This window comes from Hyperolius riggenbachi, chromosome 2, assembly GCF_040937935.1.
Source record: "Hyperolius riggenbachi isolate aHypRig1 chromosome 2, aHypRig1.pri, whole genome shotgun sequence".
Taxonomy (NCBI): Eukaryota; Metazoa; Chordata; class Amphibia; order Anura; family Hyperoliidae; genus Hyperolius; species Hyperolius riggenbachi.
The window spans coordinates 296,683,113-296,699,715 of record NC_090647.1 but is presented as its reverse complement, the minus strand read 5'-3'; the positions used below and the strand labels follow the sequence as shown (position 1 = coordinate 296,699,715).

The 16,603-nt window shown below is 44.6% G+C and overlaps 1 protein-coding gene across 3 annotated transcripts in view; it reads right to left on the bottom strand.

The window, feature by feature from the left end:
* The window catches only part of IFNLR1 (interferon lambda receptor 1), a 62,091-nt gene that overhangs the window by 24,117 nt on the left and 21,371 nt on the right, over nucleotides 1–16,603 (bottom strand). The window contains exons 2-4 of one of the 3 annotated variants that reach the window (XM_068268999.1): nucleotides 16,534–16,569; nucleotides 5,844–5,976; nucleotides 1,890–2,074 (exon numbers count right to left, since the gene is read on the bottom strand). In XM_068268999.1, the coding sequence (XP_068125100.1) occupies nucleotides 1,890–2,074; nucleotides 5,844–5,976; nucleotides 16,534–16,569 (354 nt within the window). The remainder of the gene's footprint in view (nucleotides 1–1,889; nucleotides 2,075–5,843; nucleotides 5,977–16,533; nucleotides 16,570–16,603) is intronic. The other 2 variants (XM_068269000.1, XM_068269001.1) reach the window with 2 other exon arrangements.

Sequence of the window (16,603 nt, the reverse complement as noted above, 5' to 3'; positions counted from 1 at the left end):
GTTGCAATTGCAGAACAATCGTACCGCAACATAATAACTTCAATTTATGAAGCATTACCGCATTCGGTAATGCTAAAAACAGCTGACCTTACAGAGCACTTAGGAAAATATCAATTCATCAAGGCTGTTACCGCATGAAAAGCTGAAATTACTGAGCAGTGCGGTAAATTACCGACTTGTGCGGTAAATACCTCAACAGGTCAGTAAATGTCAATTTATCAAGGTTACTGCATTTGGTAACACACAGGAATGTGTTTGATAATAACCGGCTGCTCTGAGGTTGCAATAAGCTTCGAAGGGCTTCTGTCTGAACATCCCTTTGAATGACAGCCACAGAGAGCCAATAGGGACAGTTCTCTCTCCCCAGTCTCCTCCGTGATAAGAAGCGCAGGCTTTGCGGGAGGGTCTAGTTTACCTACTCCCCAGACAACGAGCAGAGAGAGAAGAACAAAAGATGTTTTGCTGCCACCTTTCGACAGTGTAACCCCTTCAGTTCCTGATTGAATATGCAGAGATGCTAGTGGTAGCCGGTGGGGAATGACCTCCCGAGGTGTAATGTTTCTTTGCAGTTCATCTAAACTGTGGCAAGTAAATAGAATGTTAAGACTAAAGGCTCGTACACCCGCTGTACTACAGGAAACGACGAGTCCGTCAGACCCTCCCGTCTGACGGACCCGTCGTTTCCTGTAGTACAGCGTGTGTACGAGGCTTAATGGGACAGATTCAGAGCAGATTCAGAGCGAGCAGAGGCAGTATAACATTCCCATCTAAAAGGATGTCGGGGATGCCTCTTTTCTATTGCAATGCCCCCACCGCTAGGAACAGTGTAACAACACAGCGACACACAGAATTACCGAAAAAGGATTTTGTCAATAGGCTTCGGTAAATTACCGAATGGTATTTTAACGACTTTGTTTTTGTTATCGAACAGCCTTTGATAAATTGAAGCCAATGTGTCAAATGCTTATAATAAAATAATTTTGCAGCCTGCAAACATTTGTGAGAAAGAGTGGAGGATAAATCTCCCAATGGAATTACCTGTTCCTGGATTTACTGCCAGAGGAGGATTTCCTCTCCTGTTGAGGACATTTTTTGTAACATCTGATTTTGATTCATGGACAGAAAGTGAATTAAATCTCATCACTTAGGACACAGGGGCACAGATAGCAATAATCCTTCCTAATAATCCTTCCTTCCTAAATCCTTCCTAAGGCCTCTTGCACACTGCAAGTGATTCCGATTCAGATTCCGCTTTTTAATCAGTTTTTACATCCGATTCCGATTCCGATTTGCAGCGTGCAGGGAACAAACTGCAAATCGGAATCTGAATCGGATGTAAAAACTGATTAAAAAGCGGAATCTGAATCGGAATCACTTGCAGTGTGCAAGAGGCCTTACTGTGTCCAAAATGAAAAAGGTTTTGCTTAGGGCCCGTTCAGACTGCAAAACGCGGACGGCCACGCATGCAGAACGCAACGCGTACGAACGCACGCCATCCGCGTTCGTATGCGTTGCGTGGCTGATCCCATCACTGAAAAGGGATTGGGACAGCCGCGCGTTTTTGTAAAATTTGCGTGCAGCATGCGTTCCCGGACCGCACAGGTCCGGAACGCATGCAGTGTGAACATCAGACAGTGCACTCTATGCACTGTCTGATGTCCTGCGTGTCGGCCCCCTGCACGCATTTCCAAAACGCAGCTGGAAACGCGTGCAGTCTGAACGGGCCCTTAGTATTCCTGATTAACAGTAATAAGTGATATTACTTGGGGAGACACTTATGTATTACGGAGTCCTTCTGTAACATTCAAATGCTATTACTGTAATTACAGGAATGGGGTGTAAGAATAGAATGTATTGCCTCACTGGTTGTATATTGACAATAAACCAACCTGTAAACGTATAGGATATATTTTCACTTAAGTTAGCCCACGGGGATGTCTGTCCTGATATAGAAACGGCCTTAACCCGCAGCATGTACAGATTGGTAAAGTTCTTCTCAAGGATACATGTCAAATCACACTCCATTTTACTGGTCCTGTTACACTCATGGACTTCTTTCCATCTAAACATAGAACTAAATAAGCATTAATGTCAGATCACACAGGTCTGAAAATACTACATCAAATGTGTCTATAGCTGCATCACATGCTGAACAACTTGAAAGTTATGAGTTTATTGTTTTGTTTAATGTTGTGTTATATAATTAAATTAATCTGTAATGAAAAAGTGCCCCTAGGGGGTACTTACCAGGGGGGGGCCTCTGTATCCTAAAGAGGCTCCCCTCATACTTCACAGTAGAGGGGATCCAGCGCTGGGGCCCCCAAAGATGATCTTGTTGGCTGGGCAAGCACGCATGCACACTAGCATCTTCCCTCTTAGGTTTCGGTGGAAATAGCAGAGCCTGATTGGGTCCGCTCTGCGCAGGCACTTCACAGCTGTTTCTGCTGAAGCCCGAGCAGGAATGTGCTAGTGTGCATAACAGGATTGTCATGGTTTGTATTGTTTTTTCCTAGTTTTTTCCTGGACCGGGCATACTCAGGAAGACAGGGTAAGCCTCATTAGGATCCAGAGTCTTCCTCTTCCAAGGTAAGTACACCTTTGGGTTCTTTTTCTCCCTACAGCTTTAGGGCCCTTTTCCACTAGCAATCGCTAGCGCTTGCACTAAACGCTAGCAATTGCGATTCAGCAAGTCCCTTTGCAGTACATTGCAATCGTGGTAAAAATCCCTCCGAGGCGCGATCGCGCTTTGGTAAAAAATGAATTGCGATAGTGGAAAATACCTACCGCGATTCCTATGTTATTTAGCAAACCCTGGCGATTTAAAAATCGCTAGCAATTTGCGATTTAGCAAAGGATTTCTTTTTTAGCCAACCTTAAGGATGAAAGATGATGATCGATTTGTAAAGTACCACTAATGCATTTCAAGAAGAGCAGTGCTGATGTTTGAATTCTGCATTATGCTGTTCGGGGCCCGAATACACACATTCAGGGCTTAGCCACACCACATAGCACTTTTTTCAGTATTCATTTTTTAAGAACACGTTCCCATTGACTAGCATTAAAATTCCAATTAAATAGTGGCAAAATAGCTGCAATTGCCATTGTTCGAAAAATCATGGTCGCTGCAATTTTGAAACGATCTTAAAAAGGAATCTGAAGTAAAAATAAACTTATAAGATAATGAATTGTATGTGTAGTACAGCTAAAAAATAGAACATTATAGCACAGATATGAGACTCATAGGGTTTGATTCACTAAAGCGTGCTAACAGTTATCACGCCTAAAAGCTTTGCACGTGCAAACTAGGGTGCTAAGTAGTTTGCACGGGCAAAGCTGTTACTGATCGCGCGCTATTTGGTGCGCGCGAAACGTCGCACCGTCCGCATGCAAAGTACGCTTATCAGGCTATTCTGCACACGACGGTGCAATGTTTTGCGCGCACCGCTAAACTTTTCAAAGGCACTTTGCACGTGCTAAGGGGCTTTTCACTGGCGTGCTAACACTTAGCACGCTTTAGTGAATCAAGCCCATATTGTTTCCAGTGCATGAAGAGTTAAAAGACTGTAGTGAGAAGAATATGGAGGCTGCCATATTTATTTATTTTTAAATAAATACAAGTTGCCTGGCTGCCCTGCTGGTCACAATAATGTCAGAAAAACCACTGATCTGGGGACCGGGAGGCAGCGGCGGTGAACGGCTGAGGGACATGCAGGGAGCTTGGGGCTGGACCAAGCCCCAGGTAAGTAGCATTTATTTTCCATAGAAATGCCTGATAACTCCTTGAAGTTGTTATCTAAGCAAAAGAGCTTCTCTGAGCTCTCCCAAGCTTGGTCTGCTACAGTGCTGTTTTCTGAAGCACTTATATCAACCTATCTATCACTACGTAGCGTGGATCGGAGGGGGTGGCCCTAGGGCTGCGCAGCCGCACTCGCGGCCAGGCGGACTGCACAGCCGCGGCCAGAGGAAGCGGCCATCTTTGAAGAGGCAGGAGAGCCCGACACGGGCCGTGGGGTCGGGAGCCGGCCCAGGGGGATAATGAGCGGGGGGACCTGGCGGAGCGGCACGGAGGGCACGGACGGCGTCATCCGTGCCTGAAACGACCATGCAAGTAATTAACTTTTTTTACTCCTCTTGGCCTCGTAAGTCCTTTAAGGTTTTACTGCAGGAACGTTCGAAGGGTCATTAGCCCAGCTCGGTTTCATAATTTAAAATACAGAGTGTAGTTTGTAAACTGCAAATATTAGAGAATGATGCAATGGTATAAAAATAAAGCTATATAACTGAAAATATCGACTCTTTTCTTTGCTACTAATGTTCTATTATCCGTACTACACATACAATTTATTATATCATAAGTTTTTTTCCGCTTCAGTGTCACTTTAAGCCAAGCTTAGGCTCAAGTTCACTTTAACAACTTGAGGACCGCAGTGTTAAACTCCCCTAAAGACCAGGCCTTTTTTTGTTAAATAGGCCACTGCAGCTTTATGGCCAAACTGCAGGGCCACACAACACAGCGCACTCGTTATTCCCCCCCTTTTCTCCCCACCAACAGAGCTCTCTGTTGGTGGGGTCTGATCTCTCCCCCCCATGTTTATTTTTTATTTTTTTTATATAAATATTTTTTTTTTCAATAAAAATCCCTTTTTTTTATATTTTCCCTCCCTCCCACAGTCAGCCAATCACTGCGATCAGCTGTGATAGGCTTCAGTCTATCACCGCCCGCCGATCCCTTCTGTGTCCCCAGTACAGCGCAGCCTTAGATCGCAGCGCTGTACTACCCTAATACTAACAGTCTCCGAGCGGCGATCACCGCTGGGAGACTGAAGGCGGAGTGGAGCTCCACCTTCCAAGCAGGAGATGCGCGCGCAGCCTAGACGGCTGTTCACGCCAATTGGCGTGGTGCAACCAGCAAGTAGTTCATAAAGAGTTTGTTCAACGCTGACCTTTTTTCATTTTTATAAGGGTAATTGTAATAATAATAATAGTGTAATAAAGTATACCGTCATACCATGGTATTTTTTGAGACGGTTATCATACCGTCATATTTCATACCGTTGCAACCCTAGTACCCTGTGCCATGCTGTCAGGTCACCGGTTATAGGCACCCATCAGCGACGGAGAGAAGACATGGACACTGGAGGAGGCACGTTAGTGGACAGATGAGTGTGAGCTCTCCTACAACCAGGGCCGGGCCGAGGCAGAGGCGAGACAGGCTCCAGCCTCAGGGTGCAGTGTAGCAGGGGGCGCACAAGGGGGCTCAGCTATCATTCCACTATTGCGTATGAAGCAGAAAGCAATAAGAAAAGGGGATACATGGCAGTGACTGCAAGCCAGATTACTAGAGATTAAGGTGTTGGGGGGGGGGGGTTGGGAGCCCTGGGGCGCCTCTTAGTCTAATAGCAATCAGTGTGTGATGGCTGGGGTGGGAGGGATGGAGGGGCGCACTTTGGTGTCAACCTTGGGTGCCGGAGGACCTTGTCTACAACATTCACCATAGGCCAGGGAAGAATACATTTTACAATGGGGGGAGTCTGGCCAGTCATCCAGAAATCTAACTCCATTACCCCTGCACACCCGGCCGTCCCCTTTTGAGTGAGATCTTTCTAGCATGCCAGGAAAATTATGATCGGGTAGCGGTAATGCAGCATTGATCTCTGGCACATTCATTATGATCGAATCTTCTAGAGATCAATGCCTCAAATAGAATAAAGTATGGGAACCTTTACAGTGGCTCTTCTCTGATCAGTCTGAAAAATGTGTGAAGATAAGCATAACTGGATAACTGGCACAGTGGTTTCATGAGACAGATTACATTACTAAGATTGTCTACCAACTATAGTTACCTCCTCTCTATGACCAACTTGTAGTGGACGACATAGGTTACATCTGGGGGATTTTTAGGAGATGGACTCCATGTTAAGAAAAGGCTGAAATTTCTGGACTCCGTTGAAATATTCAGAGGTTTATGAATCTTGCCTGTAACACAAAATGGCAACTTATTTTCGCACAATACCCAAAATAGTAAAAAAAAAAAAAAAAAAAAAAATATAACAAAATAAATATAAAACACAGTAGGATAATGTTAGACTGAGCACATGCTGTATTTAAAACTTAAAAAGTCATATACAAGCCCATACAATTATTTTTAGTGAATCTTAACTTCTAAAGACAGAAAGGAGCCTTTTTTTATTTTATTCTGTTATTATTTTGATTACTATAGTGCATTTACTGCAGTGTTTCTTTGGAAATAGAATGATGAAATTGAATCTAGTTTAGCTGGCTGCATGATGTCATTACCAACTCTGTGCAAGTGTATTCATGCCAGTGATACGAGTACGGTACTCCTTACAGTAATTAGATATGTAGAATGAGCGTCTGACCAGTATTGATGAGTATTTCTGGCACAAAGAAAACCAACCTCTCACAGGAATGTTTGTGGCTAAAGATTAACACAATGCATAATGGTAAGCAAAATGTATTGTGTACACATTTTGCCTTTGTTATGTATTGAGCAATTTAAAACGACTTTTCCAGTCCTGACTGGAACTATCACAGTATTTAAACTCCCAGGGCCATATTCTATTCCAGGTGATAAATAGCTTGCAGATGCAGATGCGAGCTACTTATCACCTTGCCATCGCGCAAGGATTACCGGCAAATCCTATTGCTGGATTTCTTTGACCGATGGTCGATCGTTAGGGAGCATTACTCAGGCGAAAGCCTGAGCGATGCTCCCTTTTAGCGGGTGATGGCGAGCGAGACTTTACCCTGTGCTGCTGTCCTTCAGCACCACTGCCTCACTCCCCACACATGTGCGTGCACACCCACCGGACATCTCGTGCTCCATCTGGAGGGTGTCCTTTAATAAGGATACCCCCAGAGCTCCCCATCGGGCCGCCGCACATCACTGAAGCCCCCACGCAGCTGCGCCATCACCCCTGGCAATTTACATGCAGCCACTAATCACCCGCCACCTGTGTCACTGTAATTACTGTGTATTGGATCCCAGCAAAGCATCTTTGAAGCACCCGCTGGAGCTCCCCATTGGTCCACTGCAGGGGAGGACTGGGACCTTTTGGCCTGGGGGGAAAAACAAACTAGAGGCCCGTTATTATGGCAGCCCCAGCCCAAATGACGTCACACACGCACCCCACATCGTATATGCCAGTAGTCACGTGGAGCGCCAATGCGGAAATACAGCAAGGACACTCTAGGGACAGTGTGACGGGTAAAGTACAGGCACCGGGGGGCACATAATACATTTTGAGGGACAACGGCCGGGGTTTACGTTGTGTCTAACATTCGTGGTTATCGCACGCCGTGATTATCGTACCTGACAACCACATTGACCCAAAATTTCTCAACATTTCAGATTGATACATTCAACCAATTTTCACCCACATTTTTTATCCGATTCGATAATATCAAACAGTTGATTGTCTGTCAAGTCAACAGATGTATGGCCACTTTAATTCCCCAAAGCTCATTCCTCCCTCCCCCCACACTTATGTCCTTCCTATCGCTACCATCTCTACTAATCCCTCAAACAAGCCCCTCTTCCATCTTGGATGTTCCCTCCCCCTCAACCAGACCACCATCTCCCTCAGTCAGGTATTATTATTATTTATTGTATTTATAAAGCGCCAACATATTACGCAGCGCTGGACATTAATTTAGGTTACAGACAATATTTAGGGGTGACATACAGCAATATGAAAATACAGGAATACAAGAAAACCAGATCACACACCATAGTATGAGTACCAGGTAATGCTTAGTCAGTCACTGGATGGAGCATGGAGATTAGGCAAGTTAGGTTCACTCAAATGCATAGCATGGGTTTACAGTAATTAAGGTGCATGATCAGGTAGGACACAAGAGGAGGAGGACCCTGCCCAAAGGCTTACAATCTAGAGGGAGAGGTAGGGACACGAGAGGTAGAGGACCAGAGTTCAGCTGTGGGTTTAGAGCAATTGTGAGGGGTGGTAGGCCTGAGTGAAAAGGTGAGTTTTGAGGGCCTTCTTGAAGGTGTTGAAGGAGGGAGCTGCCCTAATGGGTGGAGGTAGGGCATTCCATAGTGTTGGAGAGGCTCTTGAGAAGTCCTGGAGGCTGCATGGGAGTGGGTGATGCGGGGAGCGGTCAGGCAAAGTTCATTGGAGGAGCGGAGTGAGCGGCTTGCTGTGCATCTCTGAGTAAGATCAGAAATGTAGGTTGGACAGGTTGTGTGGTTGGATTTGTAGGTCAGACAATATCTTGAATTTGATTCTGGACTGGATAGGAATCCAGTGGAGGGATTCACGGAGGGGAGCCGCCCTGGTGGAGCGATGGGAGGAGTGGATAATTCTGGCTGCCGCATTCATGATGGACTGCAGTGGGGCTATTTGGGTCATAGGGAGACCTGACAGCAGGGCATTGCAGTAGTCGAGGCGGGAAATTATGAGGACATGGATGAGGAGATTGGTGGTGCCAGAGGTCAGGAAAGGGCGAATCTTACAGATGTTACGAAGGTGGAAGTTGCAGGACTTTTTGAGGTTTTGGATGTGGGGAGTGAAGGAGAGTGCGAAGTCCAGGGTGACACCTAGGCAGCGGGCTTGAGAGGTAGGGCGAATGATAGTGTGGTTAACAGTGACCTGCACATCTGGGAGGTCCAGGGATGACTGGGGTGGGAAGATCATAAATTCCGTTTTGTCTAGATTTAGTTTCAGGAACCTAGCGGACATCCAGGAGGAAATGGCAGATAGGCAGGAGGAGACCTTGTCCATGGTAGTGGTGGATATGCCAGGGGTGTGGAGGTAGATTTGGGTGTCATCTTTACTGACCTCCCTCCTGGCACCATGTTCCCTGCCTCGCTAATGCTAATTTACAAAGTTCCAGTACCCCTCCTTCCATCACTTTTTTTTCACTCCCCCCTCCCCCCCAACATTCATGCTTTGCTTACCTGCTTTTTATTGGTAGTCAGTGGCACTGCATCTCTGCCTGTCCACGACCCACTTTACTATAGTATAAAACCCTACAGGCCACATCCATACGCAGTACTGACAGGTGGAAAAATCATTATGATTCGATCATAGTGAAAGAATCTGTCAGTAACAATTGATGTATGTATGTATGGCCAGCTATAGGTTATGGTTTCTAATAACAAGAATAAAAAGAGAAGGCAAAGCAGGTGGTTTTGGTGCACGGCGCTCAGCACCGGTTACCCAAACCAGGAGCCCCATAGCAGCAATAATAATCTGCGCGGGGCACAGGGCAAGGGTAATTCGGGGCTCAGGTAATTGCCGTACCCCAAATTACACCTCCTTCCGAGTTACAATGACTCAGAGGGGGAATAGTATTTAACACCACCGGGGAGTTTAGTGGCAACAGGAAGAGCTGTCATTCGGCGCTCCCGGTGCCCAACTCACCCGCAGTGTACAAATACTATGGGCTCAGATACACTATACGCGCTTTTCTGAGCACTTTTAGCCATTAGAGCTTTCTGAGAGTTTTTAAAAATGCTCCCATTGATTTACAATAAAATCACGGTAAAATTGCAATTGCGGTAAAATCACTCAGAAATGCGCTTATAGTGTGTCTGAGCCCTTATGCAGAGAAGCTGTGAAACAGTAAGAGAAAAGCTGAAAGAGGGGGAAGAAGATATTTGCCTTACCAGGATTGCACTTTTATTTAGCTTTCCTGTATGACAAGACGACACAGCCAGCCAGCACTAGGGTGAGCCAGCACTACAGAGCAGTAGGCCTGGGTTCAATCCCTGGGCCTGGCCAATGTATGAGTTGGCTTTTGAAATCCTACAATTGCCTAAGCCAGCTCATTTTCTCTTGGATATATCACAATGGTATACATGCTAGGCTGGCTTCAGCATGTAGCATTGTAGTGTGTTGTGTTGGTGGTATAATGGTTAGGATAGCAGCCTGCAGAGCGGTAGGCCTGGGTTCCATTCCTGGGCCTGGACAATGTATGAGAGTTGGCTTTTGAAATCCTACAATTCCCTAAGCAAGCTCATTTTTCTCTTGGATATATCATAATGGTACATGCTAGGCTGGCTTCAGCATGTAGTGTTGGTGGTGGTGTAGTGGTGAAGAGAGCTACCTACCAAGCATACTGAGTTCAATTCCCAGCCAAGTTATGTAAGCTGGCTTTTGAAATCCTACAATTCCCTGGAAGACGAAGAGGGGAGGAAAAAAAGGACTAAGGGAACAGTTAATAGGGTCTATGGGCTAGCATATAGCATAAATAAGGTTCCATTTGCGATTATTTTAATTACATAGTTACATAGTTATTTTGGTTGAAAAAAGACATACGTCCATCGAGTTCAACCAGTATTTTTCCGCCGGAATCCGGAATTCCGCAAAAATCCGGCGGAATTCTCATAGCAACGGAATTCAGCGCTGGTGGAACCCACGAATTCCAGCGGAACGGAATTTGCGCTTTCCAATCATCCCTAGTGGGGAGTGACACACCAAGAGCTCCTGCAAACAGCTTTGCCTCCTCCTGACACTACAGGGCAGCAAAATCTACGACCAAGAAAGTCGTAGGATTTTACTTGCCTATTTCAGGGTGAAAACACACTAGTTTTTTGCAGGGAATGTGGCAATTCTGCTTGGCTCATACAGATAAAGGTGAGCCAAGGAGAAAAACAGGAAGAAAAAGAGGCTTCGGTGTCTTTTTAATCAACAACAGAATGGCTTAAACAGCAGAAAATACACCTTATGGAGTGGCCCAGCCAGACCCCTGACCTCAACCCGATTGGGATGCAGTGGCATGACCACAAGAAAGCGATTCACACCAGACATCCCAAGAATACTGCTGCACTGAAACAGTTCTGTAAAGTGGAATGGTTAAGAATTACTCCTAAACGTTGTGCACGTCTGATCTGCAACTACAGGAAACATTTGGTTGAAGTTATTGCTGCCAAAAGGAGGTCCAACCAGTTATAAATCCAAGAGTTCACATACTTTTCCCACCTGCACTGTGAATGTTTACATGGTGTGTTCAATAAAAACATGGTTGAAGCAGACTGTGATTGACTATTGTTGTGACTTAGATGAAGATCAGATCACATTTTCTGACCAATTTGAACAGAAATCCATATAATTCCAAAGGGTTCACATACTTTTTCTTGCTACCCTAAGTCCAACTAACAAACTTTTTTCATATTTCTAATACTTTATTCTTCTGGAGTTTCTGTATATTTTAAATGTATACAAACATGGGTCATATTTGCAGAATTGTGTCTTTCAGTGTATTAAAGCTCAATTCCATTAAAGGGAACCCGAGCTGAGAGGTATATGGAGGCTGCCATATGTATTTCCTTTTAAACAATACTAGTTACCTGGCTATCCCGCTGATCCTGTGTCTCTAATACGTTTAGCCATAGACCCTGAACAATCTGCAGCAGATCTGGTAATCTGACTCGGGTTTACTGGATTAGCCATATGCTTGTTCCAGTGTTATGACTCAGGTGATACTTGCCAGAAGATCAACAGGGCTGCCAGGCAACTGGCATTGTTTACAAGAAAATAAATATGCCATCCTCCGTATCCCTCTAACCTCGGGTTCCCTTTAACCATCTTAGCGGTATGGACGAGCTCAGCTCGTCCATCACCGCCGATGGCTGCCGCTCAGGCCCTGCTGGGCCGATTTTGACGAAATAAAGAGCAGCACACGCAGCCGGCACTTTGCCAGCCGTGTGTGCTGCCCGATCGCCGCCGCTCTGCGGCGATCCGCCGCGAGCAGCGGCGAAAGAGGGTCCCCCCAGCCGCCTGAGCCCTGCGCAGCCGGAACAAATAGTTCCGGCCAGCGCTGAGGGCTGGATCGGAGGCGGCGGACGTCAGGACGTCGGCTGACGTCCATGACGTCACTCCGCTCGTCGCCATGGCGACAGGAGAAGCCAAACACGGAAGGCTGCTCATTGCGGCCTTCCGTGTTAATTTTGGCCGCCGGAGGCGATCGGAAGAACGCCTCCGGAGCGCCATCTAGTGGGCTTTCATGCAGCCAACTTTTAGTTGGCTGCATGAAATAGTTTTTTTTTTAATTTACAAAAAACCCTCATGCAGCCGCCCTGGCGATCTTAATAGAACGCCAGGGTGGTTAAAAGACAAACCTCTGTTTGGGATGGCAAGGTACAGAATAAGAATTACAATCTTTTCCATGCCTCTCTAAAAATACCATCACTTCTTACCCACATTGGAAGTCTGGAATCTCCCCAAAAATGAAAGAAGCAGCAGCAAATAAAACATTTTTTTGTGGAAAGACTGGACTACAAGTCCCAAAAGCTTCTAAACAGAGCAGGATCATCCACCAGGCAACCTAGGCAAGTGCTTGGGGCCTAGTGGCTGTCAAGGGGCCCATCTACTACCTTCACTGCCCTCTTTCCACTTCAGCTAAAAATAAAAAAAAAATACAAGAGGGCCCCAAATCTACCATCTTGTCTAGGGCCCCATTACATCTTAATCCATCTCTGCTTCTTAGTCCTTTCCATATTACTCAAATCATGTTTCCCTGCAGTTGGGCTTACTGGGTCATAGCTGAAAATTGCCTGTTTAAAGGGGAACTGAAGAGAGAGGTATATGGAGGCTGTCATGTTTATTTCCTTTTAATCAATACCAGTTGCCTGGCAGCCCTGCTAGTCTATTTCTCTCCAGTAGTATCTGATTAAAACCAGAAACAAGCATGCAGCTAGTCTTGTCAGATCAGACTTATAAGTCTGAACCACTGAAACACCTGATCTGCTGCATGCTTGTTCAGGGGCTATGGCTAATAGTATTAGAGGCAGAGGATCAGCAGGGCTGCCAGGCAACTGGTATTGTCTAAAAGGAAATAAACATGACAGCCTCCATATACCTCTCTCTTCAGTTCCCCTTTAAATGGAAATTGCTAAGGCAACACCCAGATTTCTCACATTGGGGCATTTCATTCATAATGACCAGAAATATGCAAATTATAAATTTGCTGTTATTCCTGCAATAAAGAATCATAAGATAAAGTATGAGCACCTGTAAAAACAAATGTCTTCCCACCCAGTACATAAACAACACATGTATTGTGGGCATGTGGAAACCTGTTCATCTGGAAATTCAAATGGTATGCAATCAGTAACAGATAGCAAGTGTCAGCACAGATAGCTAGTGTCACTCAGGTACAGGTCACAGGATGAACTATGCTGTTCCCTAATGCTGAATACACACGATGAGTTTTTGCGTTCGTTTTTGCGGTCGATTCGCGTCGATTCGATTATTTCCAACATGCTCGATTCGGATTTCGATCGTTTTTGCTGTCGATTTGCATGTTAATGATGCCAAATCGACGGCAAAAACGATCGAAATCTGAATCGAGCATGTTGGAAATAATCGAATCGACGCGAATCGGCCGCAAAAACGAACGCAAAAACGCATCGTGTGTATTCAGCATAAGAAATCTAAACAGACTGGATAAAGCAAGGCTGATAAAGGTGCATTGCCCAATCAAACACCCATACTCCTATTATAGGTGGCCACACACTACGCAATCTGACTGTACAATCAATCACCAATTTTACCACTTTCATGTAGTAAAAGAGACTAACTGAAAAATACATACAAGTCATAGTGAATGTATTGCTTTTATACTACATGGATGTTGGTAAGATTGTATAAAAATTGTACAGTCAGATTGCACAGTGTAAAGTAAACCTTGTGGTTAATTGGCTTACACAAAATACTGCAGTATTTTTTTTGTCAACTAAATTTCTTATTTTGAACAGTGCTAGTTGTGCTTTTACTGATGTTTGTGAATTAAACCATTGTGTGTATGAGATTCAGAGTACAGTACAAAGGATTAATGGGAGTAGGTAATGTTCAGAAATTCCAAAAAGTAGAAAATGATGACCCACATGAAGCACAGACATCAGATTATACAGCTCTGGACAGTGAGGCAAGATGACACTGCAATAATAAAAGGATGTTATTCATGAAATACATACAGTATGAGTACTAGGCTGTCCATCACTGGTTTTGTTCAGACATGGCTGCATTTCATTTGCACAGCTAAACAGGCCAAAATGTTCCGGTGTGGGTTTGAATCGGAGCACCACCGAAATCATATAAGGAAAAAAAATCCCTTGGTTTGTTTGGACCACCTGGAACAGCCACATGCTTAATGGTCTGAGAAGCCCATCACATGGAGAAACACATTGCTACTTATGGGCAGCATGGTGGTGTAGTGGCTCTCGCCTTGCAGCGCTGGGTCCACAGTTCAAATCCCAGCCAGGTCGACATCTGCAAGGAGTTTGTATGTTCTCCCATTTCTGTGATGGTTTCCTCTGGGCACTCCAGTTTCCTCCCACATCCCAAAAACATACAGATAAGTTAATTGTATTCCCCCTAAACTGGCCCTAGACTATGATACATGCACTACACAATACATGGTAAAGACTAGATTGTGAGCCCATCTGAGGGACAGTTAGTGAGAAGACAATATACTCTGTACAGTGCTGCGTAATGTTGGAGCTTTATCAATACTTAAATAAATAAATAATAAATACTTACTCTGTAACAAAATGTTCAGCCTTAGTTCTTCTATCCTATAAGTTCCTTTGCCTGTTCTAATGTGCTCTGGCTTACTGCAGCCTTTCCTAATTGCACAGTGGCTGTGTTATCTCTGTTATAGGATCTAATCTGTTTTCTTCTGTCGGCTCTGTCGGGCTAAAGGTGCGTACACACATGCGACTATAGTCGTTTGTAACGATCGTTCCCCGATCTTTACCAACGACGATCGTTACAAAAAACGAACCAACGACTATTAAGGCAAACGACGAACGAGGCAAATCGCTACAAAACAAAGTTCTGTCTTGGCGGATTTTTACCACCGACGATCGTTAGCAAAAGTGGTACATCGTTGGAAACGATCGTTCGTACCAGGCTGGACATGCGTATTTCACTTTTTCTCCAAGGAACTTTACAATTTTATGCGCAGGCGCATTAAGTGCTTTTACGTGGTGTAACGTTCGTTCTAACGATGTGATCGTTACACACTTTTTACAACTAACTTTACTTCGGTCGTTCTTTCGTCAATTAAAAGTTCGTTCGTCGTCCTCAACGAACGATCGTTGTCGCATGTGTGTACGTAGCATAAGGCTGGAATGTGTGGAATGTGCAGGGCTGCTTGTGATTGGATAGAAGCGATACACACCCTCTGCAGGCCCCCTGCAGACTCTGTATGACTCACACACTCTGCTTATGTGAGCCTATCACAAGCTGGTTACTTTGTTTGTATACACTGCCTAAAACTGTTAATTACAAGCCAGGATTGCAGCAGAGAGTGGCAGAAACAGCACAGAGGGGCCCAGGAGAACATAATGAATAGAATGGTATGCTTTTTGCTGTAAAAGCAGAGTACAGATTCTCTTTAAAGTGTAACTGTCGGGCATAAAATCAATTCTTTATTTTTATCTGATAAACAAGTAATAGGGATGCTAACCAGGCAATCCAAAAGTTAAAATCACTATTACTTTTCTTCTCCATAAAACATTCTCCAGCTTCCCTGGCTCTTATAATGGGACATCTGTCACACAAAGGAAGTTGCAGGGCATGCTGGGCTTTCTTTTTTTCTTCTTTACTTTCCCCTCAGACATAGCTAATGCAGCCTGATTGGTTGAAGCATCTTTCCCTCCCGTTTTCCACTCCTACGCCTCTGTTCCTCTCTGGCCAATATTTCTCATGCTGAGACAATGCACCTTCTACTGCAGGGCTGGGTGGGAGTGTCTGAAGACTGGGAGAAGGGCAGGCAAGGATATACAGACAGAGTAAGGAAGAAAATGATGTCAGGATTGGCTTCAAGATTCCTAAGATTCCTAAGAAGGATTTCCTCTTTTTTTACTATAAAAAAAAAAAATCGCTGAAATCAAAATGTGGACAGTGCAATACATATGTTATGTAAGTAGAGCAAGTATCTATCTACTTATATATGTGTTTTTTTTCTGAGATAGTATGGCTGACAGCTCCTCTCTAATGCTGGGCATACACGGCTTGATTCCGCGCCCGATCGTTCCGTGCTCGAATCTGCAGGCGAGTCTCTTATCTTGTGTTCATTTTTCTTATCTTTTCCCATTGTCCTCCATGCTGCATCGAGCAGGGAAACGATCGGGCGGGAGATCGGACATATCGGAAATTATCGAGCCATCTAAATGGCTCAGAATCGAGACGTGTATTCCCAGCATAACAATAGAGATATGTGTACAGGAGGGTGGATGTGCCATTTTATATGACTTGATGGGGAAAATGCAAATACTTTAATTTACAGCTTTGTGGGGCCAAACTTATTGCTCTGCATGGCCACTGATTGGCTGTTACAGGGGCCTGAGGCATTATGGTATTTCATACAAAATTTTCCTAAGAACAAGTCACAGCTTTCCTGAAACAAATCTGTAATATTCAGGAAGACCTTGATGATTACCTGAACTTATCACCTCATGAATAAGTTTTACATCCAGGAAATGAAAAAAGGGAAACGTTTTGGTAAAGAAAATATACATAATATCTGCTGATAATGATCTACCTCTAAGTACATCAGAGGATGCTCCTGAGTCGCCACCTAGGGGTAAAAAAAAAAAAAAAAAAACAAGAAT